Source organism: Oryctolagus cuniculus, chromosome X (assembly GCF_964237555.1).
Source record: "Oryctolagus cuniculus chromosome X, mOryCun1.1, whole genome shotgun sequence".
NCBI classification, from domain to species: Eukaryota; Metazoa; Chordata; class Mammalia; order Lagomorpha; family Leporidae; genus Oryctolagus; species Oryctolagus cuniculus.
Window position 1 is genome coordinate 67,056,958 of NC_091453.1, and position 18,430 is coordinate 67,075,387.

General features: G+C 37.7%; 1 protein-coding gene across 2 annotated transcripts in view; it reads right to left on the reverse strand.

Annotated features, from left to right (window-relative positions):
- Window positions 1-1,253: 1,253 nt before the first annotated feature.
- CYLC1 (cylicin 1) overlaps window positions 1,254-18,430 on the reverse strand; it is a 41,924-nt gene continuing 24,747 nt past the window's right edge. For both annotated transcript variants that reach the window (XM_008272981.3, XM_008272980.3), the window contains exons 4-6: window positions 16,895-17,013; window positions 3,906-5,651; window positions 1,254-1,406 (exon numbers count right to left, since the gene is read on the reverse strand). In XM_008272981.3, coding sequence (XP_008271203.3) covers window positions 1,374-1,406; window positions 3,906-5,651; window positions 16,895-17,013 — 1,898 coding nt within the window. In that variant the 3' untranslated portion in view covers window positions 1,254-1,373. The remainder of the gene's footprint in view (window positions 1,407-3,905; window positions 5,652-16,894; window positions 17,014-18,430) is intronic.

Here is an 18,430-nt window from a genome sequence, read left to right on the forward strand (position 1 = left end):
GGATCGATAATTGCTGAGCGGTCAGGAGTAAGAGGGGGGTAATTCTCACTACATTGACTTAAATGGAATTCTAGGGGTATCAGATATCACCTCTGAGGTGATGGAGGATAAAAAAACTGATCATGTAGAGAGGGTGATCAGATATCATGAGTGAGTATTTGAAGGCTGGCATTGTGATGGAGAGGATTAAGCCACTGCTTTCAATGTCAACATCCTATATTGTGGCGCTGGTTGGAGACTTGGCTATTCTAATCCAACTTCCTGCTAGTATGCCTAGGAAGGCAGCAGAAGCTGGCCCAAGTACTTGAGCCCTTGCTGCCCTAATGGGGATTCCTAGACCGAGATGGCTCCTGGTTTCTGCCTGGACCATTCCTGGCTGCTACAGTCATTTGGGGAGTGAAGCTGTGGATGCAAGATTCTCTCTCTCTCTCTCGCTCTCGCTCTTGCTCTTACTCTGTCTATCCCTCTCTCTCTGTCATTTTGCCTTTGAAATAAATGAACAAATAAATCTTTACAAATGTCAGAGTTGGGGCTGACACTGTAGTACAATGGGTAAAGCTGCTGTCTGCAGCACCAACTGGGATCGTGTCTCGACTGCTCTACTTCCTACCCAGTTCCCTGCTAAAGTGCCTGGGAGAGCAGTGGAGGATGACCCAAGTTCTTGGGTCCCTGCAGTTAAGAGACCTAGAAGAATTTCCTGGCTCCTGACTTTGGACTGGCCCAGCTCAGCCTGTTTCAGCCATTTGGGGAGTGAACCAGCTGATGGAAGATCTCTGTGTCTCTCCTCCATTCTCTCTGTAAATCTGCCTTTCAAATAATTATTCTTTTTTAAAGCCACAGTAGATATTCTTGCTAAACTGCAAAAACTGAATTTTATAAGTACCCAGCTAGGCCTAGGAGAAAGTTCAGGAGCCTGACTAAAATTTGATCAAGCAGACTCTTTGTGGAGGCTTACTATCTATACACAATTTTTTTTATTTTTTAAGGATGTGGATGATCCGGTTCCTTCCTTCCATTCTCTGTTTATATCTTTTGAATGCTAAATAAAAGAGAAGTTCAACTAAACATAATAAGGACATTCCAAGGAAGATTGCTACACTTCAACCAAAACTCAGAAATGGTTAAATAGAGTGAAACTTCAGAACATGAGATAAAATGCTAGATAATTTTGGTTTGAGTAGTTCAGACATATAATAAATAAAGAACAGATCTCTATAAATTATGTCTATAAGTACACAAAAAGAAGCTCATGATAGTCATGGAAGACTTGTTTTTATTCGTTACAGTTCCACAGAAGTTGAAATGTTCATTTGAGAGTGATTAGTGCTTACTGCGGTAAGGCCATTCTGTGAAACCAAGTGCTCGGTTGCCCTTTAGAGCAGCTTACGAATCCACTCTGCTTCAGGCTGAAAATGAAGTAAAAAATGAAAATTAGAAATAAAATTATTTGTTAATTATAGCAAATCCCTGGTGTGTTAAGGACCACATAAAAGCACAGATGTCATAGGTGGAAGAGAACTTGGGTATCATTTTTATTATTTCTTTTTTATAATGCAGGTCCTTGGAATCCACTCTACCCCAGAATTATCAATTCAAAGTCTCTGAAGATAGTGTCTATTAGTGTGTTTGCTCAGCAAGCTTCCTGGGTAATGTTAATGAACCCTGAAGGGGAAGAAGTACTGAAGTACTGAATGCTCACCCAGTCACCAGTGCTTGCAGAGGAATTGAGGGTCAGCAATCAGCAATATTGCATTATTAGTCTAGCTCTCATGAGCATTTTAATGGACTAGAGCTTTTAAAATTGAAAATGTAATGTAAGAACACAAATTGTATTAAAAATAACTGATAGTCATTCAAAATTCCACCACACTAATACAACTATTTTCACATTGGGATATTACTGTGTACTCTTTGTGAACCAACATGCAGATTTTTGTTTAGTTGCATCCCACACAATTTTTCTCTGCTTTTTTCTCTTGATATTGCAGTATTCACTTTGCTTTCTAATAATTTTTAAATATTTATTTATTAATTCACTTGAAAGGGAGGGAGAGAAGGAGAGAGGGAGAGAGGGAGAGAGGGAGAGAGGGAGAGAGGGAGAGAGGGAGAGAGAATCTCTCATCTACTAGCTTACTACTCAAATGATTGTAATAGTAGAGGCTAGGCCAGGCTGAAGCCAGGAGCCCATAATTCCTTATTTTGGGTATATCATGTGGGTGACAGGGACCAAAGCCACCATTTGCTGCCTCCATAGGTTCACATCAGCAAAAATCTGCAATTAAGTGTTTGTTTTTCAAAGAATGTTATAGCAATGCTTTTTTGCAACATTGTGATTAAAGACCAGACCATCACAAACAAGGAAAGCTACAAGAAATCACCTTGAGTCAGAGTTTCGACAAAAAATATATGAAGATGTATATTGCAAACATGAAGTACCCTCCTGCTTCTCTTTTCCATATCCTGTACACACCCCAAACTCTTGCTAGAAAATCCATGGTAAAATACTTCTTAAGGAGGCAGTTAACTATACCTTTCCTCTGTAACCTTTTCTTGTTACAAGTAAATTTTTTTTCTGAGTAATTCCTGCTTGAGTGTGATTATTCAGTGACATCTCAAGCAAAATGACCCCTTCATGTTCACTACAAACCCTGTTGACTACTTAGCAATTGACTCAACCCTGAAGGTGTGGAGAAGATATCCCATAGAACAAGGTGGATTTGAGTCTCACAGTGGACTTCTTAAATCTTCTGGGAGAAGAATGGCCTTGAAACCAAGTCTTTCTGAGAAAGATAAAATGTACTTCTTGTTTCAAAATTATTAACATTTGAAAAGTAAATGGAGATCTGTACATAAAATTTTATTATAAACTGTTTGCAGAAAAACCCTTAGAATGGAAGGTAAAGGAGTCCCAACTGATGAAGAAATAGAAGTGGAGGATTTGGAGGAGGAGGAGAAGGAAAAGTATAGAAAGGAGGCGATTAATGAAAATGAAAAGCTTAAGGTTACGACTTAGCCATAGCTATAGGTGCTCTATGCTTATCAGGATGAAGGACATTAGCCCTACCCTGCTGAGAACACACAATACAGTAAAAACAGAAGAAACACAAATTGATGCCCAGAAACCATGAAAATGAGTTTCACATCAAGCAAAGATCAAAGAGAGCCAGAAACGGAGAAGAACGTGTGGCATGGCAACTCTTCTGTCTATTTATGCTTCTCCTCAAAAAGTGATTATTTGGGGAATTAAGGTGAAAGGGGTGATATTTTGGAAGAGAAAAATTAAAACTTAATGGACAGAATATTGACAGAATATTTACTCTTTCAGAGAGGGAGTTAATGTGAGAGGGATTGTTAGAAACCAGAGGAGATCTAGTAATTTCTGGTAAATGAACAGTTTTTTTTTATATAAGTAAAAATAGACTCATAAAAATTTAACTCAGATATGGGTTAAATAACTTACTTCTTTGTACAACAAAATCTTGGTACATTATATTTCCATCTGCTAAGGCTGAATTTTCATTAATTGAGCTACTATTGTGTTAAGCAATTTCCCTAGAAACACCTTTATGTCTCAGTTAAATCTGCCCTGTAAAAGTTTTAGTCAATTTTTATTTTTGTTCTTTCCTAAGCATAGAAAAGTTAACAACTTTTGTAAAATGACCCTATTTACAAATACTTTAAAAAGTTTTCTGCTCTAGTCTAAGTAATATTTATTCTCATAATTTTTAAACATTTTTCTTGCAAATCTTTTGGTTCTTTTTGAAGTAGTATTCATTTTTCTCAAACCTACAACTATTATAGTAAAAGAGAACTATTCTTCAGGGAAAATATAAATTCAAACCTTTAATGTATTTTCCCTTTTAAAAATACAATTTGGCCTAAAAGTAAGACAAAAGTAAACATACCAAAGGAGCATATCTTGGTTTTGGTGGTGGAGGAGTTGTCTTGCACCGATAGAGACGTTTGACCTTAGGTGATGGCAGTAAAGGCTCACAAGGAGGAAGTGGTGGTCTTTGTCTTGATGGAGGCACTCTACCTGTACTTGTTTTTTTCCCCTTTTCTTTGAATGTTGTCTTTTTGGATGACATTCTGAATCCTTTCTTTGGTTCTCCTCCCTTCTTGGAATCTACAGATGTAGCATCTGATTCATCAGCTTTCTTTTTAGCTGCAGGTTTACCTAGTGAGTCTTCAGATTCGGCATCTGAACTTTTGGCCTTCTCACCCTTCTTAGGGCCTGCCTTGGAAGACGCATCAGATTCCATATCAGTAGACTCTGATTCCTTCTTTGCACCATCCTTCTTGGAATCTTTCTTTTCCTTCTTTGAAGGCTTCTTACCTTTCTTTGAATCCAAATCAGATTCAGTTTCAGTAGACTCTGCAGCCTTCTTTGCATCCTTTTTGTCCTCTTTCTTTGAACCTTTCTTCTTGTCATCTTTTTTACCCTTTTTTGAATCGCCTTCAGATTCAGAATCAGCATCAGTAGATTTGGAATCCAAAACGACCGACTTTCGTTTGCCATCTTTCTTTGAATCTTTCTTATCCTTCTTGTCATCTTTCTTGCCCTTTGCTTCTGCTTCAGATTCAGAATCAGTGGAGACTGCATCCTTCTTTGCATCCTTCTTCTTGTCGTCTTTCTTGGAAGCTTTCTTTGTGTCCTTCTTTGCATCTTTCTTCGCATCCTTTGAGTCTCCAGATTCAGCATCTGTAGACTCTGCATCCTTCTTCGAATCCTTCTTCTTGTCGTCTTTCTTGGAAGCTTTCTTTGTGTCCTTCTTTGCATCTTTCTTCGCATCCTTTGAGTCTCCAGATTCAGCATCAGTAGATTCTGCATCCTTCTTTGCATCCTTTTTCTTGTCATCTTTCTTGGTAGCTTTCTTTGTGTCCTTCTTTGCATCTTTTTTTGCATCCTTTGATTCTCCAGATTCAGCATCAGTAGACTCTGCATCCTTCTTTGCATCCTTCTTCTTGTCATCTTTCTTTGCATCCTTCTTTGCGTCCTTCTTTCCAGGTTTCTTTGAATTATTTTGTGAGTAATTCTTAAACCATGCTTCAAAATCCATAGCGTCACCACTAGATTCCTCTACAGGTATCAATAAACTAATATTTATACTATCGTTTGAGTAAGTCTGTAACTTGACATCACAATTGATATTTGAGCTCTTACTCTTTGTACTGTTCTTGGCACATATGGTTGAAATATCTGTCTCCTCACAATTCTTTGAATCTTTCCTATTGTTATTTTTATCCTTTTTTGAGAATATATTAGGCACTTTGGGCTCTTGGTTTGTTTCTGATTTGCACTCTGATTTCCCAAGTAGCTCATTTTCATGTGATGTTTTTGGTGATTTAAATGCTTTAGTTCTTCCTTTACGTTTCTCATCTTGCATTGTTTTCAGAGATTCTACATTTGTAGTATATAGGTCTGTTTTTCTCTTGAAATTTTTCTTCAAAGCTGTTCCTTTTGTGTCATCTCTGGACTTCTTAGTTTGTGCCTTTTTAGGAGGGGATTTGGGTGTATGCATGTATGGGAATGGAGCCTGTCTTCTGGTAGCTGAGTACAAAACTGGCCTTTGGAAACTTTTTCTTAAAGAATGCCTTATCCATTTATGAGTTGGCTTCTGACCTTCCTCTAATTTTCTTTTGTAATGCCTCTGAAAAGGTTTGTTAAAATAATGATAAGCTTTTGTGAATAAGTTATATCATTTTGTATTGTAACATGAAAAACAAAGATATCTTTTCACTTACCATTCATTTAAAATTGAAAAAAAAATATTTTTACCTTTCCAGGTTGAGTTTGTGTGTGTTGTGTGTTGCATGTGTGTTATAACATGATTATGGAAATAAGAAAACTTTAGATGAGAATTTAGGGCAAGATTTATGATTCAGATAATGGCTCATATTAGGAGTGGAATAGGCCCACAAAGAATTATCCATGATATTCTGTAGCTTATCTTCACAACCATGTAAAACCATTTATAGAAGAGATTTTGGGGTGGACAATTGCACACCCCTCATAGCCAGGTAAACTCAGCAAAAAGATCATCCTTTTAAAGTTTGTTATGAAAATTCTTGTGATAGTTGTAGTCTTCAGGATTAGTCTCATTCCTGCTCCTGTTTCAAATCTCAAGTCAAATTGAAAACCTGAGATCCCTACTGTTAAGTATCAAAAAGGAATCCAAGAATATAAAATGAAACAAACTTTTGAGTTACGTTAATTCGTGTAATAATGGTGTGGTTTATTTTCAAATTGGTTGTAATAAGTGACCACAGAGACTGATTTTAGATTTATTTCTTATATTCCTTCAAATCTGCTGTATAGGCAGCAATGAAGAGAAGCATGAAACTTGCATCACTAAGGATGTAATGAATAAGATATTACATGTTAATGGAAAGCTAAAATAAGCAGGTATAGTCATCCTAATACCAGATAAAATTGACTTTAACACAAAAAGCTGTTAAAGGATACAAAGAAAGGCATTAAGTATTTATTAAGAGATCAATTAATCAGGAAGATGTATAATAATTGTATATGCACCCAATGCCAGGGCACCTGGCTATTAAAAACAAATGTTAATGGATCTAAAGGGAGACATAGACTCCAATACAGCATAAATGGGGGACTTCAATATTCCAATTTCATCAATGGACAGATCAACTAGACAGAAAATTAACAAAGAAACGACAGAACTAAATGACACTATGGAACAAATGGACCTAACTAAATGACACTATGGAACAAATGGACCTAATCTACATAGCATTTCATCTTACAGTTGAAGACTGCTGATTCTTTTCATCAGTGCATGGAATTTTCTCTAGGATAGAACACTTGCTAAGCCATAAAGCAAGTCTCAGCAAATAAAAAAAAAATTGAAATCATACCATGTTTCTTTTCTGGCCACAATGGAATGAAGTAGTAAATTAACAAAAATTTCTGAAACATATGTAAACATATGGAGACTGAAAACATGCCACAAATGAATAGTAGGTGACAGAAGAAATCAAAAGGAAAGTTAAAAAATTCAGGAAACAAATGTAGATGACAATACAACATATCAACCTTATGGGATACAACAAAGCAGTGTTAAGAGGGAAGTTTAGAGCAATTAGTGCCTACATCAAGACATTGGAAAGGCATCAAGTAAATGAGCTATCAGTGCACCTCAAGGACCTAGGAAAACAAGAGCAAACCAGAGCAAAATTAGTGGGAAGAAAGAAGTAATTAAAAGTAGAGAACAAATAAAAAAAAAGACACCCCCCAAAATTCAAAAGATCAGTTAAATGAAAATCTGATTTTAGGAAAAAATAAAAAAATGATATACCATTGGCCAAAATAAATAAAAGAAATTAGGGAGAAGACCAGAATTAACAAAACCAGAAACAAAAAGGAGATGTAACAATGTATTACATAATAATAAAAGGAAACTTAAGGAATTACTAAAAACAGCTATAAGCCAATAAATTGGAAAATCTAGAAAAAAATGGATAGATTCCTGGACACATAAATCTACCAAACTTGAGTCATGAAAATATAGAAAAACTAAATAGACCAATAACCAAGAAGTAGATTGAATCAGTAATAAAGATCTTCCTAACAAAGAAAAGTCCAGGCTCAGGTGGGTTCACTGCTGAATTTTACCAAACTTTTAAGAGCAGAACTAGTTTCAGGGCTGAAGTTGTGGTGCAGCGGGGTTAAAACCCCTGCCTGCAGTGCTGGCTTCCCATACGGGCACCTGTTCGAGTCCTGGCTGTTCCACTTTCCAATCCAGCTCCCTGTTAAAGTGCCTGGGAAGGCGGCAGAAGATGGCCCAAGTCCTTGGGCCCCTGCACCTGGAAGAAGCTCCTGGCTCCTGGTTTCCTGGCTCAGCTCTGGCCATTGTGGTCATTTGCAGAATGAACCAGCAGCCAGAAGGCCTAATTCTGTCTCTACCACCCTCTGTAATTCTGTTTCAAATAAATAAAATAAATCTTTAAAAAAAGAATTAATTTTTATTTTTCTCAAACTATTCAAAACATCGAAATGGAGGGAATCTTCCTCTTCCCAAAGTCTTTCTATGAGGCCATCATACGTTAATTCCAAAGCCAGAAAAAGATACAATAGTGAATGGGAGCTAGAGACCAATATTACTGAGGAGCACAGTTTCAAAAATCCTCAAAAAAGGCCGGCGCCGCGGCTCACTAGGCTAATCCTCCGCCTAGCGGCGCCGGCACACCGGGTTCTAGTCCCGGTCGGGGCGCCGGATTCTGTCCCGGTTGCCCCTCTTCCAGGCCAGCTCTCTGCTGTGGCCAGGGAGTGCAGTGGAGGATGGCCCAGGTGCTTGGGCCCTGCACCCCATGGGAGACCAGGAAAAGCACCTGGCTCCTGGCTCCTGCCATCGGATCAGCGCGGTGCGCCGGCCGCAGCGCGCCGGCTGTGGCGGCCATTGGAGGGTGAACCAACGGCAAAGGAAGACCTTTCTCTCTGTCTCTCTCTCTCCCTGTCCACTCTGCCTGTCAAAAAAAAAATCCTCAAAAAATACTATCAAATAGAATCCTACAACATATTAAAAAGATCATTCACTCAGATCAAGTGGACCCTGACGTGCAGGGATGATTCAACACATAAAAATCAATAAATGTGATATATCAAATTAATAAACTAAAGAACAAAAAACATGATTCTCTCAATAGATGCAGAGAAAGCATTTGATAAAATACAACAACTTTTCTTCATAAAAACCTTAAGCAAATTGGGGACAGAAGAAACATTCCTCAACACAATCAAGGCAATATATAACAAACCCACAGCTAACATCATGTTGAATAGGGAAAAGTTGGAAGCATTCAAACTAAGATCTGGGACCAGACAAGGATGCCCACTTTCACCACTACTATTCAGTATAGTTCTGGAAGATTTATCCAGCACTATAAGGCAAGAAAAAAAAAATCAAGGGAATACAAATTGGAAAGGAGGAAGTCAAATTATCCTGGTTCACAGGTGACATGATTCTATTTATAGGGGAACAAAAAGACTGTATTAAGAGATTATTGGGGCTCATAAAAGAGTTTGGTAACGTTCCAGGGTATAAAATCAATACACAAAATATTAATAGCCTATGTATGGACAGAAAATGTCATGGCTGAGAAAGGACTTGTAAGATGACTCACATTAACAATAGCTATAAAAATTTAAATACATTGGAATAAATTTAACCAAGGAGGTGAAGGGCTCTACAATGAAAATTATAAAACATTGCAGAAAAAATAAAACAAGATAGAAAAACTGTGGAAGAATCTTCCATGTTCATGCATTGGAAGAATTAACACAATTGGAGGAGGGCAAGATGGCAGAATAGGAAGGGAGCACATTGGATAGTACTGGAAAAGACAGTTTAATAAAAGTGGAGATACTGCAGGTTCAAGGAAGAGTTAGGGAAGAAACAGCAGAGGAAACTCTTCTGGAACGACTGATTCACGGTGGACATATGTGGATGGCATGGCCACCCACAGCTCGGGACCCCAGCCATGGGATCTATGCACCAGCACTGGAAAGGGAGGTGAGGTGAAACCTCAGTAGCCTGAGACACTGGCGGGAAAGTGGAAGGAGGAGCCTAGAGGGAACGAGGCTTGAAGCCCCATGGGGGAAAGTTCACCAGGCTAACCAGAGGATAGAAGGAAAAAAAAGGGACCGGTACAGACACGAGTCTCTCTCTCCACTCACCTTTCAAAGGTGAGCAAGACAAAGAGCAGGCGCCATTTTGGACATACGTAAAAGCTGCGCCCACCATCAGCCAAGCAGAAAAACCTGACTCTTGGGGGGGGTGAAATAGCAGGAGGTTAGGACCTAGTGAATGTGTGGAGCTAATGAACTGAGACTGCGAAAAACTGAAAGTGTGGGAGAGAACTAATGGAGATGTGAGTACTCTCAGGAGAGTACATAAACTTGGTAACCTTGGCAACCCGATGGGAGACAGCAGAGAAATTTGAGCTTACACTGAGGACTGCATAGATCCTTTGGGTGGTCCTTGGATAAGAGCAGATGAATATTATACCCACAGGAGCCAGAGAACAGCAACTGACTGCCTTCAATAACACTCAGCTGTGTGGAATTACTTCCCTTATGAATCAAAAAAAAAAAAAAAAAAAGAGAGAGAGACAGAGAGATTTAACATGCCTAACCTGGGTGTGTCACCTTTGGCACACCCTTAACCCTGAAGAACTAAACAGATCTCTCTGGCCACACCTTTCAAAAGCCTCTAAGGATCCATCAAAAGCAGCAGTCCATAGTACAATGAGAAAAAACACCACATCAAAGGAAGAAGAAAACAAAAAATATCTCCACAATGGCAAGCAACATAGGCAGAAACTGAGGAAATAAAAACAAGGAAGACATTATGACACTCCCAAATGAACAAGACACCCCGATTCAAGATTATGAAGATGATGAGATAGAAGAAATGCAAGATACAGATTTCAAAAAATGTATAAGAACATTTAGAAGTTTTCAAAAACAAATGCTTGAGCTACAGAAATCCTTACTGGACAGGATAGAAAATCTCTCTCATGAAAATTTTTTTTTTTTTACTTTTTGACAGGCAGAGTGGACAGTGAGAGAGAGAGACAGAGAGAAAGGTCTTCCTTTTTGCCGTTGGTTCACCCTCCATTGGCCGCCACGGCCGGCCCACCGCGCTGATCCGAAGCCAGGAGCCAGGTGCTTCTCCTGGTCTCCCATGGGGTGCAGGGCCCAAGCACTTGGGCCATCCTCCACTGCACTCCCTGGCCACAGCAGAGAGCTGGCCTGGAAGAGGGGCAACCAGGACAGAATCCAGCGCCCCGTCCGGGACTAGAACCCGTGTGCCGGCGCCGCAAGGTGGAGGATTAGCCTAGTGAGCCGTGGTGCCGACCATGAGAGTATTACAGGCATCGAAAGCCAAAACACTCTGGCAAAAAAAAAAAAAAACAACAAAAAAAACAAAAAACAAAAACACAACCCTACATGAAAGTGAGATCCCAGTGAAAAGAACAGGTCATCAAAGAAGGAGGTACCTTTCTCTGAAGGGAGGAGAGAACTTCCACTTTGATTATGACCTTGTCTAAATATGATCAGAGTTGGTGAACTCAAAAGGCTTCCATAGCCTTGACAACTCATGACAAGAGCCTAGGGTGATTACTGATGCCATAAACAAGAGTGTCAATTTGTTAAGTCAACAACAGGAGTCACTGTGCACTTACTCCTCATGTAGGATCTCTGTCCTTAATGTGCTGTACATTGTGATTTAAAGCTATAACTAGTACTGAAACAGTATTTTTCACTTTGTGTTTCTGTGTGGGTGCAAACTGTTGAACTCTTTACTTAATGTATGCTAAACTGATCTTCTGTATATAAAGAGAATTGAAAATGAATCTTGATGTGAATGGAAGGGGGGAGGGAGCGGGAAAGGGGACAGTTGCGGGTGGGAGAGAAGTTATTGGGGGGGGGAAGCCATTGTAATCCATAAGCTGTACTTTGGAAATTTATATTCATTAAATAAAAGTTAAAAAAAACAGATAGTTAAAAAAAAAGAAAATGAAACCTTAAGGAGGAATCAAAATGAAATGCAGAAACTAGTAGAACAGGAAAGTGTGATAATGAAGAGAAATCAAAATAAAATGAAGAATTCAATAGATCAAATGACAAACACATTAGAGAGCCTTAAAAACAGAGTCAGTGAAGCAGAAGAGAGACTATCAGACTTAGAAGACAGAGCATAAAAAGTATACAGTCAAACCAAAGAAAAGAAGAGGAACTTAGAAATCAAAAAATATTGTTGGGAATCTACAGGATACTATTAAAAAACCCAACATTCGGGTTCTAGGAGTTCCTGAAGGTATGGAGAGGGAGAAAGGATTCAAAGGCTTTTTAGTGAGATAATAGCAGAAAATTTCCCAGGTTTGGTGAAGGACAGAGACAACCTATTACAGAAAGCTCATAGAACCCCTAATAAACATGACCAAAAGAGATCCTCACCACGACACGTTGTAATTAAACTCACCACAGTGAAACATAAAGAAAAGATCCTAAAATGTGCAAGAGAGAAACGTCAGATTACTCTCAGAGGATCTCCAATCAGACTCACAGCTGACTTCCCATCAGAAACCCTACAAGCTAGGAGGGAATGGTGAGATATAGCCCAGGTACTAAGAGAGAAAAACTGCCAGCCCAGAATATTATATCCTGCAAAGCTCTCATTTGTGAATGAAGGTGAAATAAAGACCTTTCATAGCAAACAGAAATTGAAAGAATTTGTCGCCACTCGTCCAGCCCTGCAAAAGATGCTAAAAGATGTGCTGCACACAGAAACACAGAAACACGGTCATCAATATGAAAGAAGTTAAAGGAAGAAAACCTCACAGAAAAGATCACACGAAGTTCAAAGCATATATTAGAAAATATTTTTGGGAAAGTGGCAGGGCAAAGTTACTACTTATCAATAGTCAGGTTAAAAGACACAGATTTGCTGATTGGGTTAAGGAACAAATCCCATCTATTTGCTGCTTACAAGAAACACATCTTTCCAACAAAGATATACACGCACACTGAATGTGAAAGGCTGGAAAAAGATATTCCATGCCAACAGAAATGAAGAAAGAGTGGGCGTAGTCATCTTAATATCAAACAAAATGAAATTTAACATGAAAACTGTTAAGAGAGACAAAGAGGGGCACTATATAATGATTAAGGGATCAATGCAACAGGAAGATATAACAATTATCAATGTATATGCACCTAATTACAGGGCACCGGTTTATTTAAAAGATATGTTAAGGGACTTAAAGGGAGACTTAGACTCCAATACAATAGTACTTGGGGACTTCAATACACCACTCTCAGAAATAGACAGATCAACTAGACAGAAGATCAACAAGGAAACAGTCGATTTAAATGACACTATAGCCCAAATGGATCTAACAGATATCTACAGAACTTTTCACCCTACACTTAAAGAATTTACATTCTTCTCAGCATTGCATGGAACCTACTGTAGGATTGACCACATTCTAGCCATCAAGCAAGTCTCAGCAAATCCAAAAAATTAGAATCATATGATGCAAATTCTCAGACCACAGTGGAATGAAGTTGGAAATTAGGAACTCAGGAATCTCTAGAACATATGTAAACACATGTTTGAAAAGAATCATCAGAAATTAGTGCAAGGAGTTTTATTCCAGCAAACAGGGAAATCTATCAGAAATGGATAGATTCCTGGACATATGCAACCTACCTAAACTGAACCATGAAGACATAGAAAACCTAAACAACCCATAACTGAGTCAGAAATTGAAATAGTAATAAAGGCCCTCCCAACAAAGAAAAGCCCAAGACCAGATGGATTCACTGCTGAATTCTACCAAACATTTAAAGAAGAACTAACTTCAATTCTTCTCAAACTATTCAGAACAATCGAAAAAGAGGGAATCCTCCCAAATTTGTTCTATGAAGCCACCATCACCTTAATTCATAAGACGGAGAATGATGCAGCATTCAAAGAAAATTACAGACCAATATCCCTGATGAACATAGATGCAAAAATCCTCTATAAAATTCTGGCCAATAAAATGCAACAATATATCAGAAAGATCATCCACCCAGACCAAGTGGGATTTATCCCTGGTAAGCAAGGATGGTTCAATGTTCACAAATCAAACAATGTGATGCACCACATTAACAAACAGCAGAAGAAAAATCATATGATGATCTCAATAGATGCAGAGAAAGGATTCGATAAAATACAACACCCTTTCATGATAAAAACTCTAAGCAAATTGGGTATAGAAGGAACATTCCTCAACAGAATCAAAGCAATTTATGAAAAAACCACCGCCAGCATCCTATTGAATGGGGAAAAGCTGGAAGCATTTCCACTGAGATCTGGTACCAGATAGGGATGCCCACTCTCACCACTGCAATTCAATATATTTCTGGAAGTTTTAGCCAGAGCTATTAGGCAAGAAAAAGAAATTAAAGGGTTACAAAGTCAAACTATCCCTCTTTGCAGATTATATGATTCTTTACTTAGGGGATCCAAAGAACTCTACTAAGAGACTATTGGAACTTATAGAAGAGTTTGCTAAAGTAGCAGGATATAAAATCAATGCACAAAAATCAACAGCCTTCGTATACACAGGCAATGCCACGGCTGAGAAAGAACTGCTAAGATCAATTCCACTCACAATAGCCACAAGAACAATCAAATACCTTGGAATAATCTTAACCAAGGACATTAAAGATCTCTAGGATGAGAATGAAAAAATCTTAAAGAAAATAATAGAAGAGGTTACCAAAAAATGGAAAAAATCTACCATGCTCATGGATTGGAAGAATCAATATCATCAAAATGGCCATTCTCCACAAAGCAATTTATAAATTCAATGCGATACCAATCAAAACGCCAAAGCCATTCTTCTCAGATCTGGAAAAAATGATGCTGAAATTCATATGGAGACACAGGAGACCTCGAATAGCTAAAGCAATCTTGTACAACAAAAACAAAGCTGGAGGCATCACAATACCCAATCTCAGGACATACTACAGGGCAGTTGTAATCAAAACAGCATGGTACTGGTACAGAAACAGATGGATAGACCAATGGAACAGAATAGAAACACCAGAAATCAATGCAAACATCTACAGCCAACTTATATTTGATCAAGGATCCAAAACCAATCCCTGGAGTAAGGACAGTCTATTCAATAAATGGTGCTGGGAAAACTGGATTTCCACGTGCAGAAGCATGAAGCAAGACCCTTACCTTTCACCTTACACAAAAATCTACTCAACATGGATTAGAGGCCTAAATCTACGACCCAACATCGTCAAATTACTAGAGAACGTTGGAGAAACCCTGCAAGATATAGGCACAGGCAAAGACTGCTTGGAAAACACCCTGGAAGCACAGGCAGTCAAAGCCAGAATTAACAATTGGGATTGCATCAAATTGAGAAGTTTCTGTACTTCAAAAGAAACAGTCAGGAAAGTGAAGAGACAACCAACAGAATGGGAAAAAATATTTGCAAACTATGCAGAAGATAAAGGCTTGATAACCAGAATTTACAAAGAGATCAAGAAACTCCACAACAAAACAAACAACTCACTCAAGAGATGGGCCAAAGACCTAAATGGACATTTTTCAAAAGAGGACATCCAAATGGCCAACAGACACATGAAAAAATGTTCAAGATCACTAGCAATCAGGGAAATGCAAATCAAAACCACAATGAGGTTTCACCTCACCCCGGTTAGAATGGCTCACATTCAGGAATCTACCAATAATAGGTGCTGGAGAGGATGTGGGGAAAAAGGGACACTAACCCACTGTTGGTGGGAATGAAAACTGGTCAAGCCACTATGGAAGTCAGTCTGGAGATTCCTCAGAAACCTGAATATAACCCTACCATACAACCCAGCCATCCCACTCCTTGGAATTTACCCAAGGGAAATTAAATTGGCAAATAAAAGAGCTGTCTGCACCTTAATGTTTATTGCAGCACAAGTCACAATAGCTAAGATCTGGAATCAACCTAAATGCCCATCAACAGTAGACTGGATATAGAAATCATGGTTCATGCACTCTGTAGAATACTATACAGCAGTATCTGACAGAATGGGAGAAAATATTTGCAAACTATGCAACTTATAAAGAATTAATATCAGAATGTAAAAAGAGCTCAAGATATTCAACAACAAAAGAAACAATCCAGTTTAATAAATGGGTAAAAGATATGGACAAGCAATTTTCAAAAGAGGAAATTCAAATGGCTAACAGACACATGAAAAACTGTCCAGGATCACTAGCCATCAGGGAAAGCAAATCAAAACCACTATGAGATTTCACCTCATCTCAAATTGAATGGTTCTCATACAGAAATCACCAGATAACAAATGCTGGCAAACATGTGGGAAAAAAGGGTACTCTAAGATGCTGTTGGTGGGAATGCAAACTAGTACAGTGATTGTGGAAGACAGTATGGAGATTCGTCAGAAATCTGAAAAGTGATATTTTCATATGACCCAGCCATTCCATCCCTGGGAATTTACTCAAATGGAAAGAAATCAGCAAATGAAAGAGTTATCTGTACCCCCATGTTTTTTGAACCTCAATTCACAATAGCTAAGTTATGGAATCAACCCAGATGTGAATCAACCAATGAGTAGATAAAGAAAGTGGTGTAGAAATATGCTATGGAATACTACTCAGCCATTAAAAAGAATGAAATTCTGTCTTTTGCAAGAAAATGGATGCAATTGGAAATCATCATACTTAGTGGAATAAGCCAGTTTCAAAAAGACAAATATCATATTTTCTCTCATCTGTGGTAACTAATAGAGTACCAAAAGTGTTTTTTCTTTTACTATTGGTTGAATTCCTTTTTGATTAAATGTATTGACTATAGTTTTGATTTGGGAAATGTTTTGAAAATATTTTTTCATAACAGTGGTTGATCCGTGTATGCTAGTTTTTGCTTTTGATAGTTGAGAGGATAACTCCACTTTATAGAAGCAGAAGAAAACTTGAATATACTAGTATAAATTATCCTGAATTCCAGATTCAAAGAAATGGGGAGTACTTGAGACCCATCAATGTTGCTCCTGCTTGAAGATTAAATTTAACATGTTTTGGAGCAGGTGAACATTTCCTGATAGATTTTGCCAGCTCCAGCATTATGTTTTTCAGCTTGCCTAGTGTTTTAGCTACTGTTCCTTTGATGTGGAGAGCCATGTGTAAATAAAAGTTTACTCTGAAACAGGTAGGGGACAATCTGTTCTGTTTCTTAAATTATAAATAAAAAATATTTCAACACATTATAAAATTCAAATTACTCATGTATGTTGTAGCAACTTGTATTTAGTTCTGAATACAAATTTCTCAATACTTACAGGAACTGTAATTTGTAGTTCTGAAGGTGTTGATTTCTCTTCTCTACCTGGCTGGGGTGGTTTGGGAAATGTCAAAGTGAGGTGTTCTTGATTCTTTGATTTTCTGCTAGATTTAATGACTAAAATGAGAGAGAGCAATAAATAATTTGGAGTTAATTGACATAGTTTCATCAACACTGAAATATTCTTGAGCGAGAAATAGATTATTTAAATTAACCTAATTTAGAACTCAAAATATAACTTTCCCCCTTTGGAATTTGCAGTTTATTGGCACAACAATCAGAGGAAATAAAAGCTGATTTCCTCATTTAGCACTGAATTATATTTTAAATGACATTTGTAATTTTATTTTCTGGATTAAACCGATTTTCACAGATAGTTACTTCAATCATCATGGTAAAATAATCAAGCAGTAGGAATTAAGATATACAGAAAGATTCAATGTTAACTTTCAAATGTCTTTATAAACTCTTCTATCTTGGTTTATTTTCTGTATGTCATTGTGGCTGTATTGCAAACAGTATGAATTCTCCTTCTACCATCCCCATAAGTAACTAGCCCAATGCTGAGCATAAAGTGGTCAGTAACATCCTGACTGATCAAATCTTTGCGTTTATTTTAGCACTCTTCTGACCTCAATAGCATTTCAAGGTACAGAAATCATGGCTGTAGACCCAAATAGTGTATTAAGTTTGGGTCACTCTACTTAAAGAGAAGTGTATACATACTTGAGGGCTTCCATAATAGAGTGATGAGGATCAAACTCTCAAAAATATGTCAGAAGGGGAACTGAAGGGGAAACTCAAGATTGCTCTTCTGGAGATGACCTGCTATATGGGAGAATAGTAGTGGAAATAATAGTAGAATTGCAACTGGTAACATGTATTCAGTGTGTTCTATGTGTCAGAATGGGTTCTAGGCATGTTATACATGTCAATTTATTTAATCTTTCTATCAACCCTTTGAATTGTATAATAGTGTATAAAGCTCAAAGACAGATTAAATTACTGACCCTAAATCATAAATTTAGTAGCAGAGTTAACATTCAAACACAGATATTTTTGTCCCAAATCTATGCTCTTAACCACAATGTTGACAACTTCTTTATATGTTTCTTGAGGGAAGAACTAGAACAAATTATGCAAAGAAACAACAGGATAGGCATATTTAAGCTCAATAAATTAATGAGAACTTGTCTAAATTTGATTGTTCAACAAATTCACTATTTATTAACTACTTTCATTTCTCCTGACTATATTTGCCTTCTCTGCTTCAGGCATTGTAATTGTGAATTATAAACACAAAAGAATCTCATGCAAGTAAGGTTGGTTTGTATTATGAGAAAGAACAAACTAAATAAGCTAGTACAAACCCTTATCAAGGTCAGAAATATCTTAAACATACTATACACACATTAATTGACAATCATGTACATACACACACACTTACATGCTTCTATCAAATTGTAGCAAATAAGATTTTTTTCCACTTCATTATATTTAATGGAGGATACTAGTCACTAGTCTTAAAATTAGT